Source organism: Odocoileus virginianus, chromosome 28 (genome assembly GCF_023699985.2).
Source record: "Odocoileus virginianus isolate 20LAN1187 ecotype Illinois chromosome 28, Ovbor_1.2, whole genome shotgun sequence".
Classification (NCBI taxonomy): Eukaryota; Metazoa; Chordata; class Mammalia; order Artiodactyla; family Cervidae; genus Odocoileus; species Odocoileus virginianus.
In genome coordinates, this window is record NC_069701.1 from 5,706,617 (window position 1) to 5,733,672 (window position 27,056).

Sequence of the window (27,056 nt, forward strand, 5' to 3'; positions counted from 1 at the left end):
TTGGGCACCTACCGACCTGGGGAGTTTATCTTTCAGTGTCCCATCTTTTTTGCCTTTTCATACTGTTCATGGGGTTCTCAAGGCAAGAATAATGAAGTGGTTTGCCATTCCCTTCTCCTGTGGACCATGTTTTGTCAGAACTCTTCACCATAACAGGTCCGTCTTTGATGGCCCTATATGACATGGCTCATAGTTTCATTGAGTTAGACAAGGCTGTGGTCCATGTGATCAGTTTGATTCGTTTTCTGTGATTGTGCTTTTCATTCTGTCTGCATTCTGAAGGATAAGGATAAGAAGCTACGGAAGAGAAAAGGAAAGATAGATATACCATCTGAATGCTGAGTTCCAAAGAATAGCAAGGACAGATAGGAATGTCTTCCTAAGTGATTAATGGAAAGAAATAGAGGAAGACAATGGAATGGGAAAGACTAGAGATCTCTTTAAGAAAATTAGAGATGCCAAGGGAACATTTCATGCAAAGATGGGCACAAGAAAGGACAGAAACACTATGGAACTAGCAGAAAGAGAAGATATTAAGAAGAGGTGGCAAGAATACACAGAAGAACTACCAAAAAAAAAAAGATCATAATGACTCAAATAACCACAGTGGTGTGAACACTCACCCAGAGCCAGATATCCTGGAATGTGAAGTGGGCCTTAGGAAGCATCACTACGAACAAAGCTAGGGGTGGTGATGGAATTCCAGTTGAGCTATTTCAGATCCTAAAAAACGATGCTCTGAAACTGATGCACTCAATATGCTAATAAATTTGGAAAACTCAGCAGTGGCCACAGGACTGGAAAAGGTCAGTTTTCATTCCAATCCCAAAGAAAGGCAATCCCAAAGAATGTTCAAAGTACTGCACAATTGCACTTATCTCACACACTAGCAAAGTAATGCTCAAAATTCTCTAAGCTTGGCTTCAACAGTATATGAACAGAGAACTTCCAGATGTTCAAGCTGGATTTAGAAAAGGCAGAGGAACCAGAGATTAAATTTCCAACATTCATTGGATCATAGAAAAAACAAGAGAATTCCAGAAAAATGTCTACTCCCACTTCATTGGCTACACTAAAACCTTTGACTGTGTGGATCACAACAAACTGTGGAAAATTCTTACAGAGATGGGAATACCAGACCACCTGACCTGTCTCTTGAGAAATCTGTATGCAGGTCAAGAAGCAACAGTTAGAACCAGACATGAAACAATGGACTGCTTCCAAACTGAGAAAGGAGTGCATCAGGCTGTATATTGTCACCCTGCTTATTTAACTTCTATGCAGAGGACATCATGAGAAATGCTGGGCTGGAAGAAGCACAAGCTGGAATCAAGATTGCAGGAGAAATATCAGTAACCTCAGAAATGCAAATGATGCCAGCTTTTTGGCAGAAAGCAAAGAGGACTAAAGAGCCTCTTGATGAAAGTGAAAGAGGAGAGTGAAAAAGCTGATTTAAAACTCAACACTCAAAAAACAAAGATCACGGCATCCAGCCCCATCACTTCATGGCAAATGAATGGGGAAACAATGGAAACAATGACAGACTTTATTTTTGAGGGGCTCCAAAACTACTGCAGATGGTAACTGCAGCCATGAATTTAAAAGTTGCTTGCTCCCTGAAAGAAAAGCTCTGACCATTCTAGACAGCATATTAAAAAGCAGAGACATTACTTTGCCAACAAAGGTCCGAACAGTCACAGCTATGGTTTTGCTAGTAGTCATGTATGGATGTGAGAATTGGACTGTAAAGAAAGCTGAGCACTGAAGAATTGATGCTTTTGAACTGTGGTGTTGAAGAAGACTCTTGAGAGTCCCTTGGACTGCAAGGAGATCCAACCAGTCAATCCTAAAGGAAATCAGTTCTGAATATTCATTGGAAGGACTGATGCTGAAACTGAAGCTCCGTGATACTTTGACCACCTGAGGCAAGAACAAACTCATTGGAAAAGACCCTACTGCTGGGGAAGATTGAGGGCAGGAGGAGAAGGGGACAACAGAGGATGAGATGGTTGGATGGCATCACCGACTCGATGGACGTGAGTTTGAGCAAGTTCTGGGAGCTTGTCATGGACAGGCAAGCCTGGTGTGCTGCAGTCCATGGGGTTGCAAAGAGTCAGACACGATTGAGTGACTGAACTGGACTGAGTCAATAGATAACCTTGTTTTATGGATATTCCAATATAAAAACACTTTATACACACACACACACACACACACATAATTGATGAATTCATATTCAATTCAAAGAAAAACATACCTGTATTCATGCCTGAATGCATCTGACTTTGTATGTAAGACATATCACAGATTTCTTGCCATTGGGAACTCTAGATAACATATCAGTATTATATACTTAGGGGTATTTTAAACAGCAAAACCATTTTTAAAATTCAGTTTAATTGGAGGATAATTTTTTAATTATATTTTAATTTTATATTAATTTAATATATTTTATTATATATTATTATATTAATATTAATAATATTATTTATTAAAGCAAAAAATTAAATCACTTTACAGTACTGCAGTGGGTTTTGCCAGACATCAGCATGAGTCAGCCCTAGCACACATGTGTCCCCCAGCTCCTGAACACCCCTCTCAGCCCCCGGCCCACTCCATCTCTCCAGGTTGTCCCAGAGCACTGGCTGTGGGTGCCGGGCATCACACATCCAACTCCCACTGGCTGTCTGTTTTATATGTGGTAATGTATATGTTCCTTGCCTGGAGAATCCCAGGGATGGGGGAGCCTGGTGGGATGCCGTCTATGGGGTCGCACAGAGTCAGATATGACTGAAGCGACGCAGCAGCAGCAGTATATGTTTCAATGCTAAAAACACAAAATACAAAAATTTGGCACCTTAATAGACAATGAAGAAAACTTCTTTATGGTAGCAAAACTGAAGCAAGAAAGCAGAGGTTCACCTGGTCCAGCTTGCGCTGTCAAGATGCACATCAGGAGACTCAAATTTTTGCCACCCTGTGTATGTCTGAGAGTGACCATAAAGGTGGTATGAGTATTGAAATGGGGGTTGCAAATAAATTTTAGGAAACCCATGAATTTGCAAATTCAGAATCTTCAAATAGTGAAGAATGGCTGTATATCAAAGAATTGGAAAGAAAGTAATGAAATGGATTATAAGGAGATGCGTAAAATGCCCACCAATTAGAAGCAAGAGAAACTGTCCAGATGGATGGAGAGATAGACAGATAGACAGAAAGGAAGAAAGAATAGATACTAAATCTATAAAACCGTTTAAATGTGGTACTTTCAGTTTCTTTCCTTATCACCCCCCACATTTTCTATCTAATTTGGTAAAATTTCTGTCACCCAAGTGATCAGTTCAGTTCAGTCGCTCAGTAGTGTCGGACTCTTTGCAACCCCATGAACTGCAGCACCCCAGGCCTCCCTGTCCATCACTGACTCCCGGAGTCCACCCAAACCCATGTCCATTGAGTCAGTGATGCCACCCAACCATCTCATCCTCTGTCGTGCCCTTCTCCTCCTGCCCTCAATATTTCCCAGCATCAGGGTCTTTTCAAATGAGTCAGCACTTCGCATCAGGTGGCCAAAGTATTGGAGTTTCAGCTTCAACATCAGTCCTACCAATGAACACCCAGGACTGACCTCCTTTAGGATGGACTGGTTGCATCTCCTTGCAGTCCAAGGGACTCTCAAGAGTCTTTCCCAACACCACAGTTCAAAAGCATCAATTCTTCGGTGCTCAGCTTTCTTCATAGTCCAGCTATCACATCCATACATGACTATTGGGAAAACCATAGCCTTGACTAGTTGAGTCTCTGTTGACTCTGCTTTTTAATATGCTATCTAGGTTGGTCATAACTTTCCTTCCAAGGAGTAAGCGGCTTTTAATTTCATGGCTGCAGTCACCATCTGCAGTGATTTGGAGCCCAGAAAAATAAAGTCAGCCACTGTGTCCTCTCTTTCCCTATCTATTTGGCATGAAGTGATGGGACCAGATGCCATGATCTTAGTTTTCTGAAAGTTAAGCTTTAAGTCAACTTTTTCACTCTCCTCTTTTACTTTCATCAAGAGGCTCTTTAGTTCTTCTTTACTTTCTTCCATAAGGGTGGTGTCATCTGCATATCTGAGGTTATTGATATTTCTCCCGGCAATCTTGATTCCAGCTTGTGCTTCATCCAGTCCAGCATTTCTCATGGTGTATGCTGCATATAAGTTAAATAAGCAGGGTGACAATATACAGTCTTGATATACTCCTTTCCCGATTTAGAACCAGTCTGTTGTTCCATGTCTGGTTCTAACTGTTGCTTCCTGACCTGCATACAGGTTTCTCAAGAGGCAGGTCAGGTGATCTGGTATTCCCATCTTTGTAAGAATTTTCCACAGTTTATTGTGATCCACACAGTCAAAGGCTTTGCCATAGTCAATAAACAGAAATAGATGTTTTTCTGGAACTCTCTTGCTTTTTTCGATGATCCAGTGGATGTTGGCAATTTGATCTCTGGTTCCTCTGCCTCTTCTAAAATCAGCTTGAACATCTGGAAGTTCACGGTTCATGTATTGCTGAAGAATGTATTGCTTGGAGAATTTTAAGCATTTACTAGCATGTGTAAGATGAGTGCAATTGTGTGGTAGTTTGAGCATTCTTTGGGATTGCCTTTCTTTGGGATTGGAATGAAAACTGACCTTTTCCAGTCCTGTGGCCACTGCTGAGTTTTCCAAATTTGCTGACATTGAGTGCAGCACTTTCACAGCATTATCTTTCAGGATTTGAAATAGCTCAACTGGAATTCCATCACTTCCACTAGCTTTGTTCATAGTGATGCTTCCTAAGGCCCACTTTACTTCACATTCCAAGATGTCTGGCTCTAGGTGAGTGATCACACCCATCATGATTATCTGGGTTGTGAAGATCTTTTTTGTACAGTTCTTCTGTGTATTCTTGCCACCTCTTCTTAATATCTTCTGCATCTGTTAGGTCCCTATCATTTCTGTCCTTTATTGAGCCCATTCTTGCATGAAATGTTCCCTTGGCGTCTCTAATTTTCTTGAGATCTCTAGTCTTTCCCATTCTGTTGTTTTCCTCTAGTTCTTTGCATTGATCACATGAGGAAGGCTTTCTTATCTCTCCTTGCTATTCACCCAAGTGGCACAGTGGTAAAAAATTTGCCTGCCAGTGCAGGAGATGCAAGAGACACAGGTTCCATCCCTGGGTCAGGAACATCCTCTGGAGGAGGAAATGGCAACCCACTCGAGTATTCTTGAGAATCCCATGGACAGAGGAGCCTGCCAGGCTATAGTCCACAGGGTCACAAAGAGGCAGTCATGACTAAGCATGCACACACACACACACACACACAGGTCACCCAGAAGCATTACAGTAATGCCAGAATCTTGAGTCCACTCTAACAATGCAATGGAAAGCATTAGATAGTAGAAAGGTAAGCTCAAGTTTTTCTTGTCTATTCATTTTTGGATTTATTATTCCTTACTTAGAGATACCCTATCATCTTAAAGCAAACCTTAAAAGCACATTTTTATGAAAATGTTAATATTTAATAATCTAAAGTCAATAGAGCACCATCTAACTTAGCTAATATGGATTGAACTTTTTTGAGACTTACATGGCAAATACTCCCCGATAAGCTTAAACAAAATAACCCTTTTCTGTCCACAGATACTGGAATTTTCTGTTTACACACAAACTATGTTACAGTTTTTATTTTGCTGTTGAATGGAAACCCCTAGAACAAACCTGTTTTTAAAATCACCTTACTTATATACTACTGAAAAAAAGATCATCTTTTGCTAAATTAAATGTAGAAATTAATTCCTGAAAAAAAAAAAAAAAAAAAGCTGAAGAATGTTATGAGAGAGGAGTAAATTCACAAACTGGTCCTGACTTTTTAATGGAAACATTACCTCCAGAAAAGTTTATCAAGGCAGGCTTTTTACAATCCCCATTAAATTCAGTGAATGAATTCTGAAGGGTAAATTGGACCCATTATAATCTTAACATTTCTTATGTAATACTCATAATCACAGCATTACATAAGAGCAAGCTAGCACTAACAAAAGGAGCAATTTAAATTTCCCCTTCTTGGAGAACGCTGCTCCGCCTGACAAACAGGGCTTCCTGTCCCATTTGCAGCACGCCCATGCATCTCCTCGAGTGCCAGTGAGACCCACACTCTCCTATCAGTGATATAATAAACCCTCCAAAACAGAGCGAGAAAATGAAGCAAACAAGCCCACTTCATTTCAACTTGTCAGCTTTAAATAAAATCTCTGCAGCTGAAATGAGAAACTTGAGGGAAGACAATGTGTGAAGTAACCACATTCAACATGGGGACAAAACATATTCCATTACTTTTTTTTCCCCCTGATCTGCCATGAAAGTTTTTGAAATTTCAACACAGATCATTTTTAATAAAATCTTTTCTTGTCAAGGAGGACTTAGAGGAAGAAATTGCTTATTTTTTCTGTTTATTTTTCCTCCTTTTCCTTCATCCACTGATGCCTTCGGAAAAATCTCAAGTTATCCTAAGGCCCTATGATATCTTAATGAGTAATCTATGACCTTTGGAACAACTCTTATTATCAATTTTTAAGTCAGAGTTAGTATACCAGAACACATCGAAAAAAGTACATGCTTCTTTTTTTTACTTATTCTAATTTATTACTTACATATTACTTACATAATACCTTACATAACACACAGATTTTATATCCAAAATATTGGAGCATGCCCTCTGCTTACCAAAATAAAAAAGTATAAAAAACAAAAATGCATTGGAAGATAGAAAGAAATGAACATTCCAATAAATAGGAATACCTGAATATTGACGAAATAAATAATGATTGTTAATGTAAACCCTTTCACTCAACTTTTCCCAGTACCTACTCCCCCTCACCCAGCTTATCTCCAAACCCGTTCCTGCCCTGCATTCAGGAGGCTCCATTCTGCTCTTCCCCTCAACTCTCTCCATATCATCTCTTCTTTCTTGGTTGTTACCCTTTTTTTATCGTTAAATTCCCCTTGACTTTATTTACTTCTCCTGAAAGGGCACGTGTGCCTCTTTAAAGGATGGCTACTACCGCTGGGTCCCAGCAGACACACAGCATAAGCTGTGCATATTCCAAATGACAGGGAGGATGGGAGAAGTCAGACACTTTTTTCCTGAATGTCCCAAGAGGTGTGTCCAGATTTCATAGAAACACATTTTCATGTTTTTTATTTCCAAAGTTTTATCTCATGTATTTTCCAAATAAGCTTAGAATACTCTTCCTTATTCTTACACTGCTATAATAGAAACTCTCCAATTTCAAACTCTTGTTTTGAAATTTCTAGGTTACTTTGAGTGATCAGTTCATAGAATGATATTAATGTTGAGGAGTATGATTCCTGTCACCATCGTTGATAGCCTATTGTTAAGAAGTTCTTTCAGTGACTCTAGTGTAAAAAGACGCTTGCTCCTTGGAAGAAAAGCTATGACCAACCTAGACAGCATATTAAAAAGCAGAAACATTACTTTACCAACAAAGGTCCATCTAGCCAAAGCTATGGTTTTTCCAGTAGTCATGTATGATATGAGAGTTGGACCATAAAGAAAGCTGAGTGCCGAAGAATTGATGCTTTTGAACTGTGATGTTGGAGAAGACTCTTGAGAGTCCCTTGGACTGCAAGGAGATCCAACCAGTTCATCCTAAAGGAAATCAGTCCTGAATATTCATTGGAAGGACTGATGCTGAAGCTGAAACTCCAATACTTTGGCCACCTGATGTGAAGAACAGACTCACTAGGAAAGACCCTAATGTTGGGAAAGACTGAAGGCAGGAGAAGAGGATGACAGAGAATGAGATGGTTGGATGGCACCACCAAAGTGATGGACATGAGTTTGAGTAAGCTCTGGGAGTTGGTAATGGACAGGGAGGCCTGGCATGCTGCAGTCCATGGTGTCACAAAGAGTCAGACATGACTGAGTGACTGAACTGATACTGATAATAGAAAACATGATTTCATATGTGTATTTTACATGCATCCTTAGTAGAGAAGTGCCATGGGATAGGAAAGAGGATATGGACTATAAAGCCTTCAGTTTGGGCTCTGATGAATCAATATTTAATAGAATGACCATAATCAGAGAGTTTCTCTTGTTTAACCACTCAGGAAAATCTCCTGAAGTAGGAAATGGCAACCCTCCCCAGTATTCTTGCCTGGAAAATCCCATGGACAGAGGAGCCTGGCGGTCTACAGTCCATGGGGTCAGAGAGGGTCATGCACGAGTGATCACACACACAGTCACACATCATTACATGTAAAATGTAGGTAAACATGAATATCATAGGATGGTTAAATTAACATTAGGTATATGTTAGAAATATTTTTCAGTTTTACTTTATGATCCTTATCATGATTTATTATAAAGTATAGGAAAAGAAATATACTTAAAATTAATTTAACCTCGCTATTAAACATTCAGTAATTAGTGTGAATGGTGACATACAACTTTCATGCTTATACTATGTTTTACAACCAGTGAAATTCTGCCAAAACCATAAGGTTATTCTCTGCAGTTCAAGGTAAGTGAGACTGATATCTTCTTGCATTCTTAGATGCAAAGTTTCCACTGTATTTTGTACTTTATATCCTACCAAGCTGCTATCTCAATAATCACGTAGTATAATGTAAGACCACAGTGTGGCCTGAGTGCCATTTACTGGTGCATGTTTTCAAAACGATAGCAAACAGCATCGTTTTCTCAGACAAGACCTGTTCTGAGCGGAGGGGTTTTTGTTTCTCCACAGTGACGGCTGGGCGGACAGGTACGATGTGACAGATGGCTATCAGCGAGAAGCTGTTGGTGGAATCACAATCAAGCTCCAGTCTCCCGACGTCAAGTGGTTTGATGATTATTATCTGAAGCTCCGGCCAGAAACAAACCTCCGAAACCCTTGGTTTCAAGAATTTTGGCAGCATCGCTTTCAGTGCCGGCTGGAAGGGTTTGCACAAGAGAACAGCAAATACAACAAGACTTGCAATAGTAAGCAGATTTATTCTTTCATTTAAAGCGGGTAAGGCTCAGGCTCCAATTTAAGTAAACTGTATTATGAGGATAGCGGCTGTCATCTGTTAGAAAGGAGGGCTGTTACATAGAGTGGGTGCTGCTGCTTGGAGAGATAAGAACACATAAGAGAGTAAATGTTCACTCTATTAAGATTTCAAACTGTTTCTATCATTCAGGATATTGGCAGTCTGCCACAAAGCTAATGTGAGCTCCAGAAAGGAACTCTTCTTGACATATTTGAAGGCAAGAACTACATTCTGGTTATTTTGATTATCTTTAGTAATTAGCACAGTGGAAGGCACATAGCAAGGGTTTCATGTGTGTCTGAAGAATGAATGAGTGAATGTCGAAGGATGGAGCCAATTCCACTTCCATCAATAAAGTATAAAACAGCAGCAAGGATTTGCTATGTATAATGATGATGTTCCAGGAGACATATGTTTATGTTTACATTTATGATGTTCCAGGAGACATAAACTAAGCTGAGCCATTGAAATTCTTTATGAGGATTCACAATGTACCCAACATTGCTTTAGTTGTAAGGGTAACAAGATAAGGAAAACTAGATCCTGCCCTCAAGGGATTTATTGTCTAGTTAGGGAGATCACAATGCCAACAAAAATTGCAATTCGGTGTTGTAAGTGACATAACAGGAATTTTAAACAAAGCACTTGGTCAGTTTTATTTGTAGCAAATCCAAAGGGAATCTTGACTCGTAATAACCAGAGAGGGTCAATATTGATCTGTAAGTCAAAGTGCAAAGGTTAACATTTGTTAAAACCAATACAGGGTTTGCTAAGATGGATTTATCCCACATTGTGTAACAAGGACTTCATATGCATTTGCAAAAGAATGAAATGTTGTAGTTGGTGGGATAATGCCTGTATATGATGCTGGAACAGAAGACTGGACTGGATCAATGAGGTTGAGGTTGAAATTCTAACCCACGAACTAATTCCAGTCTACAGAGAAGCTGTTACCAGCACCAAAATGAGGAAAATAGGAACAATGTAGGGACTTTTTATAATTCATCTCCTGAGTTCACGTCCATACTATGTTTTTTCTATCAGTCCCTTCTTTTGTGAAATGAATGAAGTAGTAAGTCCTGATCTGTGATTATTTTTAAATGTCAGTATTTGGAAAAATGAGAACATAGCAGCCTCATGTAAGTTCCTAATCTAGCAATGGTGGAGAGGAGTGCTGGGGTGTGGGATGGTACTGCCCAATGAAATCGAGAAATCACAGAAGCCTGGTGTGAAACTACATTTGCTTCTCTCCTGCTTTAACTACTGCTAACTCTTGTCCAGAATCTTCAGATGCTTATTCATGTCCTTTGTTTTTATGTTTTATTTTCATGAAAAAAAATATGATTACATAGGACTGTGATTTCTGTTTCACAATTTTTTTTTCATTTATTTTTATTAGTTGGAGGCTAATTACTTTACAATATTGTAGTGGTTTTTGTCATACATTGACATGATTCAGTCATGGATTTACATGTGTTCCCCATCCCGATCCCCCCTCCCACCTCCCTCTCCACCCGATTCCTCTGGGTCTTCCCAGTACATCAGACCCAAGCACTTGTCTCATGCATCCAGCCTGGGCTGGTGATCTGTTTCACCCTAGATAATATACATGTTTTGATGCTGTTCTCTCGAAACATCCCACCCTCGCCTTCTCCCACAGAGTCCAAAAGTCTGTTCTGTACATCTGTGTCTCTTTTTCTGTTTTGCATATAGGGTTATCATTACCATCTTTCTAAATTCCATATATATGTGTTAGTATACTGTATTGGTTTTTATCTTTCTGGCTTACTTCACTCTGTATAATGGCCTCCAGTTTGGTCCATCTCATTAGAACTGATTCAAATGAACTCTTTTTAATGGCTGAGTAATATTCCATGGTGTATATGTACCATAGCTTCCTTATCCATTCGTCTGCTAATGGGCATCTAGGTTGTCCCAAGTTTATATTTTTCACAGTTCTATCCAGTTTCTTTTTTAATTTATTTTTTTAAACTTTATTTTACTTTTATTTGGAGGATAATTACTTTGCAATATTGTAATGGTTTCCACCATACATCAACAGGAATCTGCCATAGGTATACATACATCCCCTTCCTCCTGAGCTCCCTCCTGTCCCCACCCCATCCCACCCCTCCCTCTAGGCTGTCAGAGCACCGGCTTTGGGTTCTGTGTGATACAGCAAATTCTCACTGTGTGCACTAGTCGCTCAGTCACATCTGACTCTTTGTGGCCCCATGGACTGTAGTCCGCCAGGCTCCTCTGTCCATGGAATTCTCCAGGCGAGAATACTAGAGTGGGTTGCCATGCCCTTCTCCGGGGATTCTTCCCCACCCAGGGATCAAACCCAGGTCCGCCGCATTGCAGGCAGACTCCTTGCCATTTGAGCCATCAGGGAAGCCCAAATGTCCCCTTGGCCAGCTACCTTACATATGGCAATATATATGTGTCATGCTACTCTCGAATCATCCCACCTTCTCTCCCCCACTGTGTCCAAAAGCGTGTTCTCCGTCTGCATCTTCACTGCTGCCCTGCAGATAGGTGCATCAGTACCATCTGTCTAGACTCCATATATATGCGTTAAAATACAACATTCGTCTTTTTCTTTCTGACTTCACTTTGTATAATAGGCTCTAGGTTTGTCCACCACATTTGAACCAACCTAAATGCAAAAAGTGGTGCTGGAAACAGAGGGCAGCTACATGTAAAATCATAAAATTAGAACACCTCCTAACACCATACACAAAAATAAACTCAACATGGATTAAAGAAACACCTATATGTAAGACTAAAAACTGTAAAACTCTTAGAGGAAAACATAGGCAGAACACTCTTTGACATAAACCACAGCAAGATCCTCTATGACCCACCTCCTAGAGTAATGGAAATAAAAACAGAAATAAACAACTGTGACCTAATTAAACTTAAAAGCTTTTGCAAGGAAAGCTTATGAAGGAAACTAAAAGCAAGGTAAAAAGGAAAACCCTCAGACTGAGAGAAAATAACAGCAAATGAATCAACAGACAAAGAACTAATTTCCAAAATATTCAAGCAGTTCATGAAGCTCAATACCAGAAAAATAATCTAATCAAAGACTAGGCAGAAGACTTAAACAGGCATTTCTCCAAAGAAGACATACGGATGGCTAACAAACACATGAAAAGATGCTCAGCATCATTATTAGAGAAATGCAAACCAAAGCTACAACAAGGTATCATCTCACAACAGTCAGAATGGCCATCATCAAAAAGTCTGTCCAGTTTCTGAAGGACACAAACTTCTGTCTTCCCTTGAGATTTGGGGAGCATACAGCCCCTATGCACTGATGCCATTATTGTATACAGATAACTCCATGTAGCTGCATTGGATGCATTTTGGAGGGTCAGCTGCAGATCCAATATTGTTTCCAGTTCCTCTTTAGTAAGGAGTTAGTGACAACCCCTAACCAGTGTGGCTAAGTAAATTTTTCCCATTGGTCTTCGCCCTCTTTTGTACTAATATTCTTCCTCCCCCACTCTTTTTTGTCTGAAATGTCCTCTCAGGAAATAATTCTTTGTTTCTCTTAAATTTTTTTTCCCCTATTGGAGGCCTTTTGACATACAGTCTTGAAAAACTCTTTGATTTCCATGGAAACATTATTTCTATGGAAATTATTCTGTAAAATTCTCCATTTGAAATTGTTGCTACAGCTCTGCCTTTCTCATGAACACCCTGATGTGATTTCTCTGCTCAGGGGCTGATCCTCACTCTAGTTATGGAAAAGCATTCTTTTGGTCCCACCCCTGTGGAATCTTATCTGTCAACAGGTGTCATTTTGTATATAAAGATGAACACGGATAGGTAATACCTCTGTTATTCTTCTCAATGAGAGAAGAACTGTCACGATCATTAAAGATAATAAAACCAAGAATTAGAAAAAAACAACTTGCTCTGGAAAACACTAGAACTGAGAGTCAAACTCAGATTTGTCTAAATATTTGTCTTATATTTAGCCTATATGCTACACTAAGCAAAAGACACTCAGTTGTGTCTGACTCTTTGCGATCCCATGGACTATACAGTCCATGGAATTCTCCAGGCCAGAATACTGAAGTGGGTAGTCTTGCCCTTCTTCAGGAGATCTTCCCAACCCAGGGATTGAACCCAGGTCTCCCACATTGAAGGTAGATTCTTTACCAGCTGAGCCACAAGGGAAGTTCATGCTACATTAAAGAGAGAGAATATTTTAGTTTCAAAAATCACGGTCAAATTTGCATTCTATAATAGTTAACATATAGGTCAAAAATACAAAAAAAAAAAGAAATAAATATTAAGATTATTTGTATATAACTATGTAATGCAGTAATAGATACCTCAATATTCAGTAATCTCTACTTTTGACCATATTTCCTTATTTACTCAAATGTCCTTTCAGTATACCAATCTACATTGTCAGAAAGACCCCAGGTAGTTTATTCTATAACACTACTGAATATGAGTAGTGTGTTCCAAAATATACTTTCATCAAGCAGTGTGCATAAGACAACCATTTTTGAGTTGGAGAGGTAAGTTCCAGTTTACAATTCATGCCAGGCAAGAAATCTTCACCGTATTCACTCTCTATAGTATCAAAATCTCATAGATACTTCAAAAAGCAAAATGACTTCATACGAAGAGTGGAAATACTCAGAGCTGAATAACTGCCATTTTTTTTAAAAGAAACTTCCTGAAAGGCAAAATATAAGTGCTAGAAGTAGATGAATCTGAATCTAAAATTAGCAGTAGCATTATACAGAATGAGCTAAAGAAAAGCTCTGAGTAACCAGAAAGTTTAAGGAAAACACTTAACACTGAACAAGTAGCAGAGCCATCTTAGAGACCAACTCCTAGAAATTAATTCCCAATAGACTACAGCTAAGTGATTTTTAAAGAAATCTGGATGGAAAACCATTGTGACTAATATTAACAGCACAATGTTCATGGCAAAACCACTAACATTACCTTAGTACAATTTTCCAAGGACAGTTTATTTTTCTTGAAACTAATGATTTATAGTAACACCTGGATAGCAGTCTTTCATATAGCCTCTTTCGGTTTCCCACTAAAGTATTGATGACTGTATCAATAACAAAAGTGAAACAATAGAAAACTCATGTAACAACAATCTTTGAGAAAGGCAGCCATCACAATGGCAGGGCCTGGAGGACTTCCACTAAATAGCCATAATGCCTATGAAATCAGATATTGGTACAACTGGCTAACTATAGAGGGAATTGGTATAGCCTCAAACCACAATGTACACACACACACATACTTGTATATGTATACACGTACACACCCAGATGAGCAAAATAGTTAAGTGTGAAAAAGAAAACAATGGAGACAAAAGAAATCACTGTAGAGGGATTCAATTCAGATAAGTCACTCAGCCATATCTGACTTCCCGCAACCCCATGGACTGCAGCACGCCAGGATTCCCTGTCCATCACCAACTCACAGAGCCAACTCAGACTCATACCCATCACGTCGGTGACACCATCCAACCATCTCAATCGTCCCCTTCTCCTCCCACCTTCAATCTTTCCCAGCATCAGGGTCTTTTCCAATGAGTCAGTTCTTTGCATCAGGTGGCCAAAGTATTGGAGTTTCAGCTTCAGCATCAGTCCTTCCAATGAATATTCAGAACTGATTTGCTTTAGGATTGACTGGTTGGATCTCCTTGCAGTCCAAGGGACTCTCAAGAGTCTTCTCCAGCACCACAGTTCAAAAGCATCAATTCTTCAGTGCTTAGATTTTCTTAATAGTCCAACTCTCACATCCATACATGACTACTGGAAAAACCATAGCTTTGACTAGATGGACCTTTGTTGGCAAAGTAATGTCTCTGATTTTTAATATGCTGTCTAGCTTGGTCATAACTTTTCTTCTAAGGAGCAAATGTTTTTTAATTTCATGGCTCTGATCACCATCTGCAGTGATTTGGAGCCCATGAAAATAGTTTGTTACTGTTTCCATTGTTTCACTATTTTCCATGAACTGATGGGGCCAGATACCATGATCTTTGTTTTCTAAATGTTGAGTTTTAAGCCAACTTTTTCACTCTCCTCTTTCTCATCAAGAGGCTCTTGAGTTCATCTTCGCTTTCTGCCATAAGGGTGGTGTCATCTGCATGTCTGAGGTTATTGGCATTTCTCCCGGCAATCTTGATTCCAGCTTGTGCTTCATCCAGCCCAGCATTTCACATGACGTACTCTGGATATAAGTTAAATAAGTAGGGTGACAATATATAGGGTTGATGTACTCCTTTCCCGATTTGGAACCAGTCTGTTATTCTGTGTCCAGATCTAACTGTTGCTTCTTGACTTGCATACAGATTAGGAAGGTTTTACTCAGAAAAAGAATGATAGAGTATATGAGACTGAGAATATTTCATGTTTTTTTTTTTTCCATGTTGCTGTTGTTTAGTCACTAAGTTAGTGTTCAACGCTTTTGTGACCCCATGGTCTGTAACCTGCCAGGCTCCTCTGTCCATAGGATTTCCCAGGCAAGAATACTGGAGTGGGTTGCCCTTTCCTTCTCCATGGTGGTTTTAATTAAATAAAAATTCTTAAATTCCATGTGTTAAAAACATAATAAAGTTAAAAGGGAAAAAAGGCCAATCTGTCAGTCTAAATATTTATTTTCTTACAAGAATAACCCATCCAACTTTAAAACATAAAAATAAAAAAAACAGACAAATGTACAGTGGATATATTAGTAAATGCTTCACAGAACAATTAGAAATCATTAATAAACATTAGAAAAATTCACTCATTATTGAGAAAAGTGCACTCTCATTATTAATTGTAAAAATACAAATGTTCTTTCTTTTATCTTTCTGTATTTTCCAAACATTCCAGAACAATAAGTTATTTCTTATCCAAAAAAAAAGAAGAAAAAAATAATGTTTTCAAATTATTATTTAAGGACACTTCACCCCCAACACACATTTTTGAGGCATTTTCATTTTAATGTGTGTGGTGTGTGTATGTCATAGAATAATGTATACATATTTATAGTAATTATATAAAATATACAACTCAAGTGAATTTATGTTTTATGAATTTTTATATCTATATATACATATCTCTGTAAATACCATCCAAAGCAACAATATCAAAAAGTTCTCTCATACCCAATCCCAATCAATAACATGCTCCATTAATATAAAATTTTTTAAATTATTTTTTTAATTGAAGGATAATTGCTTTACAGAATTTTGATTCCTGTCAAACCTCAACATGAATCAGCCATAGGCATACATATATCCCCTCCCATCGCCCTCCCCATCCCACCCCATAGGTTGATACAGAGCCCCTGTTTGAGTTTCCTGAGACACACAGCAAATTCCCATTGGCTATCTATTTTACATATGGTAATGTAAGTTTCCATGTTACTCACAACATACATCTCACCCTCTCTTCCCCTCTCCCCATGTCTGTAAGTCTATTCTCTATGTCTGTTTCCCATTGCTGCCCTGTAAATAAATTCTTCAGTACCAATTTTCTAGATTCTGTATATATGCGTTAGTATACGATATTTATCTTTCTCTTTCTGACATACTTCACTCTGTAAAATAGGCTCTAGGTTCATCCACCTCATTAGAACTGACTCAAATGTGTTCCGTGTTATGGCTGAATAACATTCCATTATATATATGTACCCAACTTCTTTATCCATTCAACTGTTGATGGACATCTAGGTTGCTTCCATGTTCTAGCTACTGTAAACAGTGCTGCAATGAACCATGGAATGCACGTGTCTTTTTCAATTTTGGTTTCCTCAGGGTATATGCCTAAGAGTGGGATTGCTGTATCAAATGGTGGTTTTATTCCTAGTTTTTTTAAGGGATCTCCATACTGTCATCCATAGTGACTGTATCAATTTACATTTCCACCAACAGTGCAAGAGCATTCCCTTTGCTCCACACCCTCTCCACCATTTATTGTTTGTAGATTTTTTTGATGATGGCCATTCTGACTCGTATGAGCTGATACCTCATTGTAGTTTTGATTTGTATTTCTCTAATAATGAGTGATATTCAGCATCTTTTCATGTGTTTGTTAGCCATCTGTATGTCTTCTTTGGAGAAATGTCTGTTTAGGTCTTTTTCCCACTTTTTTTTATTGGATTGTTTTTTTCTAGTATTGAGTTATATGAGCTACTTGTATATTTTGGAAATTACTCCTTTGCCAGTTGTTTCATTTGTTATTATTTTCTCCCATTCTGAGGGCTGTCTTTTCACCTTGCTTATAGTTTCCTTTGCTGTGGAAAAGCTTTTAAGTTTAATCAGGTCCCACTTGTTTACTTTTATTTTTATTTCTATTACTCTAGGAGGTGGGTCATAGAGAATCTTGCTTTGATTTATGTCATCGAATGTTCTGCCTATGTTTTCCTCTAAGAGTTTCATAGTCTCTGGTCTTACATTTAGGTCTTTAATCCATTTTGAGTTTATCTTTGTATACAGTGTTAAGAAGTGTTCTAATTTCATTCTTTTACATGTAGCTGTCCAGTTTTCCCAGCACCATTTATTGAAGAGTCTGTCTCTGCCCCATTGTATATTCTTGCTTCCTTTGTCAAAAATAAGGTATGCATAGGTGCATGGGTTTATCTCTGGGCTCTCTATCTTGTTTCATTGGTCTATGTTTCTGTTTCTGTGCCAGAACCACACTATCTAGATGACTGTAGCTTTGTAGTGTAACCTGAGGTCAGGAAGGCTGATTCCTCCAGCTCCAGTCTTCTTTCTCAAGACTGCTTTAGCTACTCAGGTACTTTGGGGATTCCATATGAATTGTGAAATTTTTGTTCTAGTTCTGTGAAAAATGCCTTTGGTAATTTGATAGGGACCACATTGAATCTGTAGATTACATTTGTTAGTATAGTCATTTTCACAATATTGATTCTTCCTACCCAGGAACATGGAACGTCTCTCCATCTGTTTATGTCGTCTTTGATTTCTCTCATCAGTGTCTTATAATTTTCTGTGTACAGTTCTTTTGTCTCCTTATGTAAGTTTATTCCTAGATATTTAATTATTTTTGTTGCAATGGTGAGTGGGATTGATTCCTTAATTTCTCTTTCTGATTTTTCATTGTTTGTATATAGAAATGCAAGAGATTACTGTATATTGATTTTGTATCCTGCAACTTTGCTAAATTCATTGATTAGTTCTAGTAATTTTCTGATACTATCTTTAAGGTTTTCTATGTACACTATCATATTATCTGAAAACAGTGAGAGCTTTATTTCTTCTCTTCTGACATGGATTCCTTTTATTTCTTTTTCTACTCTGATTGCAGAAAAACTATAGATTCAACCAAAACTATGCTGAATAATAGGGGTGAAAGTGGACACCCTTGTTTTGTTCCTGATGTTGGGGGAATGCTCTCAGTCTTTCACCATTGAGAATAATGCTTGCTGTAGACTTAATTATATATGGCCTTTAATTTAAATTTAAAATCATATATGGCCTTTTTTTATGGCATATTTTAGAAAAAAAAGTTGAGGTAGGTTCTTTCTATACACATTTGTTGAAGAGTTTTAATCATAAATGGGTGCTGAATTTTGTCAAGGGCTTTTTCTGCATCTATTGAGATTAATATATGCTTTTCCATGTTTCAGTTTGTTAATATGGTGTATCATATTGATTGATTTGTGTATATAGAAGAATCCTTGCATCCCTGGAATAAACCCAACTTGATCATGGTGTATGAGCTTTTTGATATATTGCTGAATTCTCTTTGTTAAATTTTGTTGAAGAGTTTTGCATCTATGTTGGTCAGTGATACTGGTCTCTAGTTTTCTTTTTTTGTGTTGTCTTTGTCTGATTTTGGTATCAGGGTGATGGGATGGTGGCCTCATAGAATGAGTTTGGAAGTGTTCCTTCCTCTGCAATTTTCTGAAAGAGTTTTAGAAGGATAGGCATTAGCTCTTCTCTAGTTACTGATAGAATTCTACTGTGAAACCATCTGGTCCTGGGCTTTTGTTTTTTGGGAGATTTTTTATCACAACTTCAACTTCAGTGCTTATAACTGGGTTGTTCCTACTTTCTGTTTCTTCCTGGTTTAGTCTTGGAAGATGGAACTTTTCTAAGAATCTGTCCATTTCTTTCAGGTTATCCATTTTATTGACATAAATTTGTTCAAAATAGTCTCTTATAATCCTTTGTATTTTGGCATTGTCTGTTGAAACCTCTCCTTTTTCATTTCCAATTTTGTTGATTTGATTCTTCTTCTTTTTATTTTATTTTTAAAAAATTATTTCATTTATTTTTATTAATTGGAGGCTAATTACTTTACAATATTGTAGTGGTTTTTGTCATACATTGACATGAGTCAGCCATGGATTTACATGTATTCCCCATCCTGATCCCCCCTCCCACCTCCCTCTCTACCCGATCCCTCTGGGTCTTCCCAGTGCACCAGGCCCGAGCACTGTCTCATGCAGCCAACCTGGGCTGGTGATCGGTTTCACCCTAGATAATATACATATTCAATGCTGTTCTCTTGAAACATCCCACCCTCGCCTTCTCCCACAGAGTCCAAAAGTCTGTTCTATACATCTGTGTCTCCTTTTCTGTTTTGCATATAGGGTTATCGTTACCATCTTTCTAAATTCCATATATATGCGTTAGTATACTGTAATGGTCTTTATCTTTCTGGCTTACTTCACTCTGTATAATGGGCTCCAGTTTCATCCATCTCATTAGAACTGATTCAAATGAATTCTTTTAAATGGCTGAGTAATATTCCATGGTGTATATGTACCACAGCTTCCTTATCCATTCATCTGCTGATGGGCATCTAGGGTGCTTCCATGTCCTGGCTATTATAAACAGTGCTGCAATGAACATTGGGGTGCACGTGTCTCTTTCAGATCTGGTTTCCTCGGTGTGTATGCCCAGAAGTGGGATTGCTGGGTCATATGGCAGTTCTATTTCCAATTTTTTAAGAAATCTCCACACTGTTCTCCATAGCAGCTGTACTAGTTTGCATTCCCACCAACAGTGTAAGAGGGTTGCCTTTTCTCCACATCCTCTCCAGCATTTATTGCTTGTAGACTTTTGGATAGCAGCCATCCTGACTGGCATGTAATGGTATCTCATTGTGGTTTTGATTTGCATTTCTCTGATAATGAGTGATGTTGAGCATCTTTTCATGTGTTTGTTAGCCATCTATATGTCTTCTTTGTAGAAGTGTCTGTTTAGTTCTTTGGCCCATTTTTTTTTATTGGTTCAAGCAACAGACAAAGGATTAATCTCAAAAATATACAAGTAACTCCTGCAGCTCAATTCTCCTTTGCTTTTCTGGCCCATTTTTTGATTGGTTCAAGCAACAGACAAAGGATTAATCTCAAAAATATACAAGCAACTCCTGAAGCTCAATTCTCCTTTGCTTTTCACTTCTCTTCTTTTAACAGCTATTTGTAAGTCCTCCTCAGACAGTCATTTTGCTTTTTTGCATTTCTTTTTCTTGGGGATGGTCTTGATCCCTGTCTCCTGTACAATGTCATGAACCTCTGTCCATAGTTCATCAAGCACTCTGTCTATCAGATCTAGTCCCTTAAATCTATTTCTCACTTCTGCTGTATAATCATAAGGGATTTGATTTAGGTCATACCTGAATGGTCTAGTGGTTTCCCCCACTTTCTTCAATTTAAGTCTGAATTTGGCAATAAAGAGTTCATGATCTGAGCCACAGTCAGCTCCTGATCTTGTTTTTGCTGACTGTATAGAGCTTCTCCATCTTTGGCTGCAAAGAATATAATCAATCTGATTTTGGTGTTGGCCACCTGGTGACGTCCATGCATAGAGTCTTCTCTTGTGTTGCTGGAAGAAGGTATTTGCTGTGACCAGTGTGTTCCCTTGGCAAACTCTATTGGCCTTTGCCCTGCTTCATTCCATACTCCAAGGCCAAATTTGCCTGTTACATCCCTATACTCATTTATTTTGTAACTTTAAGTTTGTACCTTTTGACTGCCATCATCCAAACCCCTCTACTCCCCCATGGTAGCCACAAATATGATCTCTCTATTTGATTTGATATTTGATACTTCTGTACATTTCAAAATGTATTATTTTTGAAGGATATATTTACTAAGTATAACATTCTATATTGGTAGGTTTTCTCATTTATGTTTTTCTCAATTTTATTTTTCCTTTAAAAACAGCTTTCCTTTTTTCCCTTAAGTTCATGATTTCATTGAGAAATTAGCTGCCATTCTTTGTGTTGTTCCACTAATGCAAATATCTTTTTCTCTAGGGTTTTAAGACGGCTTTTTAAAAATGTTTTGGTTGACTATAATGAAGGTAGTTGTGATTTCCATTACGTATTTATTTTTTGGATTTCTAGAACTTCTTAAACCTGTGAATTAAAGACTTGCATCTGTTTTGAGAATTCACCAGATATTGTTCCCTGGAACATTTTCCTTCTGCCACATTTCTCTCTCTGCTCTTTACAGAACCCAGTTACACCTGCATTAGACCATTTGACTGGCTCACGTGTAACATTTTCTCTGGGCTCGCTTTCTTTCTCTCTGTTTCAGTTTGCCGTTTTTCTGCTTTTCTTTCTTTGATTTCACTGATCATGTCTTCTCCTATGACCAGTCTGCTGTTAACCATAATAAAAACTTCTTAATTTCAGATATGGCATTTTACAATCCAAGAATGCCTACTTAATTCTTTCTATAATTTCAAATTTTCTGTTGAAGTTCTCATTCATTTTTCAATCCTTTACTCAGTTTGCTTGAACATATTGATTATACTTTAAGGTCCTTTTCTTCAAACTATGACATCCAAGATCTTCTGTCAGTCTACTTCTACTGACTTATTTTTCTCAGTTACTGGTCACCTTTTATGCTTCTTGACACATCACAGTATTTTTTTTTAAATGCCAGATATTGAATATAAAGTAACCATATGGACTGGATTTTACTTTTCCCCCAGTGACGGTTTGCTTTTTCCAGATTCAAAGTAACTGAGATACAGTAGGTTGCAGCAGAAGACAGAAGCAATCAACTTCTTATTAAGAACATCTTTACAGGACAGCTGGCATGGAATTTTAATTGAGAGTCTGGCTAGCATGAGGGCTTCCCTGGTGGCTCAGTGGTAAAGAATCTACCTGCCAATGCAGGAGACACAGGTTCAATCCCTGAGTCAGGAAGATCCCCCGGAAGAGGGCATGGCAACCCACTCATTTATTCTTGCCTGAAGCATCCCTTGGACAGAGGAGCCTGGTGGGCTACAGTCCAAGGGGTCACAAGAACCAGACACAACTTGGCAACTGAGCAACAACTAGCTAACATATCCCCTAACCTGGATGGCTTAGATTTTTATATTTTTGAGTTTTGTCCTCTAACCTCCTACACCATAATGTTTCTAAATAGAGCTTGAGTAAAAACCTAATGGAAGTTTGAGCAGTTTTCATTCCTTAAGTGGTGCTTTTTTTCCAAATATTACAAAACAGTGTAAGATTTCATTCTTCTCTTTCAAAGTCATGAGCCTCTCATGCAGCTTCCAGAATCAGCAAGTGAAGCATGAGGTCAAATGACTATCGTGCATTTAGGTCTCCTGGAGTTTACAAATTCACACATCAGATCATTTCAATATCCAAACATTTTTTGTTTCTTTCTTCCAGCAGTGTCATATACTAGGTACAGTTATACCTCCCCCTCTCTCGGCCCCAATTCAAAACCTTTCCCAGAATCTCAGAATGTGACTTCATTAGAAATAGTGTTACTGTAGGTGTAATTAGTTAAAATGAGGTCAGACTAAAGGAGGCTGGGCTTGTAATTCAACATGACAAAAAGAAGAGAAGGGACAGGGACGTCCCTGGTAGTCCAGTGGTTAGGAATCTGCCTGCCAATGCAAGGGTTAGTGGTTCAATCCCTGGTCTAGGAACTAAGATCTTATATGCCATGGGGCAACTAAACCCCTGTGCCACAACTTCTGAGCCTGCATTCTAGAGCCTGGGAGACAAACTGCTGAGCCAGCACACTGCAGCTACAGAAGGTTGCTCATCATAGAGCCCATGCTCCCAACAAGAGAAACCACTGCAATGAGAAGCCCTCACAGTGAAACTTGAGAGTAGCCCCCACTCGCCACAATCAAAGAAAGCCCACATGCAGCCAATAAATAAATCCTTAGAGAGACAGAGAAAGAGAGAAGGGACACAGAGATAAGAGATACAGAGGTACAGTGGCATGGGAAGACACAGCAGGAGCTTGAGTGATGCAGCCAGAAGCTCAGGAATGCCAAGGATTAACAGCCACCACCAGAAGCTAGGAGAGGCAAGGGAGAGTCTACGCAGAGTCTCAGAGGAGTAAGGCCCTGCTCCCCTTGTGATGTCAGACTTCTAGCATCTAGAACTGGGAGAGAATAAATTTCTGTTGCTTTAAGCTACCTATTTTGTGGCACTTTGTATGGAAAACTTAGGAAACTAATGACCCTTCACTTAAACCAAGCTGCATCATCAGCCTGGGTTCAGAATCTGCAGATACCCTCCAACAGTAAAGAGGCTTCCTGGGTGAAGCTAGTGTTACAGAACCCACCTGCCAATGCAGGAGACATAGGAGACGTGCTTAGATCCCTGGGTCGGGAAGAGACCCTGGAGGAGGAAATGGCAACCCGCTCCAGCATTCTTGCCTGGAAAAATCCCACAGACAGAGAAGCCTTGTGGGCTACAGTCCGTGGGGTCACAAAGAGTAGGACACAACTGAAGCGACTTAATACACTCAGACAGTAAAGCAACTGGTGACCCCTGTCCAGGTTTCCTGTTACAGGTTTCCTCTCTGTTAGTTCATTTTAACTTTGTTGCTTCTACACATCCTCCTTGCCTTTTTTTGGTTTTCGCATTTTTTGACCTTTTAAATTACTGCATAGTAACTGTATTGTACTGCATAACAGTGAAAGAATGTTCATTTGCTTTCTTCTCCATTCGACCTAACACCACAAGTTCCTCCTCTACTCTTTATTAATTGCTACCACCCCTCCCAATTTTGATGTCTAAATAAAACTTGTAGCTTATAATGTCTATAAGGCTTATACTTTTGTCAACTTTGTTTTATTTTTAAGCATTCAGAAACTTAAACTATATGGTATTGTTAAAACACAGCTTTATCTACTGGTAATAGTGAGCCTGATTTCAGTAAACTTGAAATGCATAATTATGTCAGTTAAATTATAAATTAAATCAATATTAATAAAAGCATTAAGAATATAATTTAATTCTCCTAGTTGTTCAATTAAGTAACCCAGTAAGAAGAGCTAGAGAATTAAAATAAAACTGTTTTCTAGTAACAGTATGCTGTTCTATTTTGGGACCAATTTAAAGACTATTTCCTTTACAGTTATACTCTGTCACCCACTCACATTCATTTACGGTCTCCTTGCTATGATTTCTCCCTGTCACCTCCAGTAACTTCCAGTGGTGTTATTTATGACATTAACACACAAACATTTTCACCTCCATATCCTGAGAGCATCTCGAACTTACGTATCCAAAAGTAATCTCATAATTTTTCCAACCACGGCCCCAAAGTTTGAGCTCCTTCTCTTCGCCTCTCCAATTTAAGTAGACGATACATTCATCCACTCTGTCTCCCAAGATGTGGGACTAAGGGATCCTCCTGTATCCCCTCTGTCATCTTCACTGACAACTGGTGACCAAATACTACAAATTCTTCTGTCTGAACACCTTCCACATCTGCTCCCTCCTTTACATTGCTGCCTGAATTCAAATCTTTATACTATTGCTGTGGTTTAGATTTTCATCATCTCTCACCTCAGGAATTAGAATAAGCTCCCTATTGAGTCTTCTCTCTTTAAAAAAAAAACTAAGTTTATTTCTTTTTAATTGGAGAATAACTGCTTTACAATACTGTGCTGGTTTTTTGCCATACATCAACATGAATCAGCCATAGGTATAATATATCCCTTCCATCATGAACCTCCCTGCCACCTCCCACACCATCCCACTCCTCTAGATTGATACTGGCTTTTTCCTCCTGCCTTTTATGCTGAAAACTAGTCCTTAAACTGCCCATTTAAGAACACATTTTATCACATTACTTCCATTTTTAAAGATCTTTGGTTCTACATTGACTACAAAAAGGAATCCCAGCTCCTCTGCTCCAGTCAAAATTCTTCAAATTCATCATTTACATTTTTCATGTCTCCTCTTTAATTCCTTAGACACATAAAATCTATGCTCCAGCCTCTTCACTGATTGTGCTCTTGCCTTTTAAAGTGGCATGCCCACCTACGTCCCTGAGCTTCCGCACATGCTAAGTCTTGCTCATGAAAAGCCTACCTCGAGTTATCGGTCAGTTCCACTGAGCCCACATTCTCCTGGTTTCTAATAACTCGAGTGGTCCAGTCTCAAAGAAACTATTTCCCTCACATTTCACTTCCTGTGCATGTGTGTCTTCTTTTTGTCATGTACAATCCAGATACAGAACACAGATTCTCCGCTTCCTTAGCTTTATGCCACCAAGTAACCATGCACACGGGCTTCCCAGGTGGTTCAAGTGGTAAAGAACCCCCTGCCAATGCAGGAGACGCAGGAGACATGAGTTCAATCCCTGGCAACCCACTCCAGTATTCTTGCCTGGAGAATCCCATGGACAGAGGAGCCTGGCGGGCTGTGTCCATAGGGTCCCAAAGAGTTGGACATGACTGAAGCGACTTAGCTCAGCATAGCACATCCCCTCACACAGGCATCTGTGTGTGTGCCAAACTACTATCAACAGAACGAGGATGAGATAAATAGGTTGGGAACAATAAAAAAAAAAAAGTACTTTGGCCCTTAGGGCATTTCTGGGGTTCTAATAATGCTCTATTTCTTGAGTCAGGATGTGTGTGTTCTGAGAAAAGCTAATGCATGGTTATGATTTTTACACTTTCCTGTGTTAATGTTTTCATGAGTTCACCCTAACCCACTATCCAGATAAAAGTCCTGTGACCACAATACCCAGTCTCACATTTCTTCCAGTCCGTGTTTTTTTTCACAGCACTCACCCCTGCACACTCCTGTGCCTCCAACCAGATTTCTGCCACCATGATGATTGATTCTTCTCTTTTGCTTTCTCTGTAATCCTCACTTCCTTTCTTCTCAGTATTTCTACACACGAAAATAAATAAGTCACTCTGTCACGCAGAAGCCCATTTACTCCAGAGGAAAAAAATGATGCCCTCCCCACAGGGGATAGTGCAACAGCAGCAATGTAATTCTTTCCACTGAATTACACCAACATACAAATGGAAATCTCATATTGTTACACCAGCCTATAAACATGTTCCTTTTTCTCCATTAGACTATAGATTTCTGGAGAAAACAATGTCTTACTTATCTCTGCTTTCCAAATTCCTAGCACAATGCCTTGTATGTGGCAAGTATTTGAAAGATACTGCTAAATAAACATGACTTTATTTCCCTCAGACCCAGGTGGGGTTACAATGGCTAGAAGACCTAAAACAGTGCTTCCCAGTCTGTGGGCTGCAGGTTCCAGGGGTCACCGCTGACTTGTTGACTGGGTCTAAAATTCTTATATGGTTGAGCACTGTCAGTATACTGAATTATACCTTGCATCTCCTTGTATAAACATGTATGTGTTTATATATACATGTGCCTTATTTTTAATGCACAAGCTGCTACAGTTAACAAATTAGAAGTTAATTGTTAAGTGACTGAAATCAGTAATTTATGGTTACTATGTGTTTTCTGTAAGAAAAAAATACTAAAAGTACAAATAACATTTATGAAGTGCATGAAATTTTTTGGCATTAAAACAATTTTCTTTATTTAAAAAGGCTGGTTCCACTAGTGTGGCAGAGTTTCTTTTCCCTTTCTGTTACAGTATGTTTCCAGCTGGAGCTGTCCACATCTTCTCTGATAAAAATGTCTCATGAGGATTTGAGGTGGTTAGCTGGGATACTTCCTCATGCCTCAGAATTTCTTTCCTACCACCTTG

The 27,056-nt window shown here is 38.8% G+C and overlaps 1 protein-coding gene and 1 long non-coding RNA gene across 5 annotated transcripts in view; one reads left to right on the forward strand and one right to left on the reverse strand.

The window, feature by feature from the left end:
* Positions 1-27,056, forward strand: part of GRM5 (glutamate metabotropic receptor 5) — a 596,160-nt gene that overhangs the window by 418,377 nt on the left and 150,727 nt on the right. For all 4 annotated transcript variants that reach the window (XM_070457147.1, XM_070457146.1, XM_070457149.1 and 1 more), the window contains exon 4: positions 8,789-9,024. In XM_070457147.1, the coding sequence (XP_070313248.1) occupies positions 8,789-9,024 (236 nt within the window). The remainder of the gene's footprint in view (positions 1-8,788; positions 9,025-27,056) is intronic.
* The window catches only part of LOC139031771 (uncharacterized), a 59,639-nt gene continuing 52,226 nt past the window's right edge, over positions 19,644-27,056 (reverse strand). The window contains exon 5 of the long non-coding RNA XR_011484272.1: positions 19,644-26,206. This is a non-coding gene — a long non-coding RNA (uncharacterized lncRNA). The remainder of the gene's footprint in view (positions 26,207-27,056) is intronic.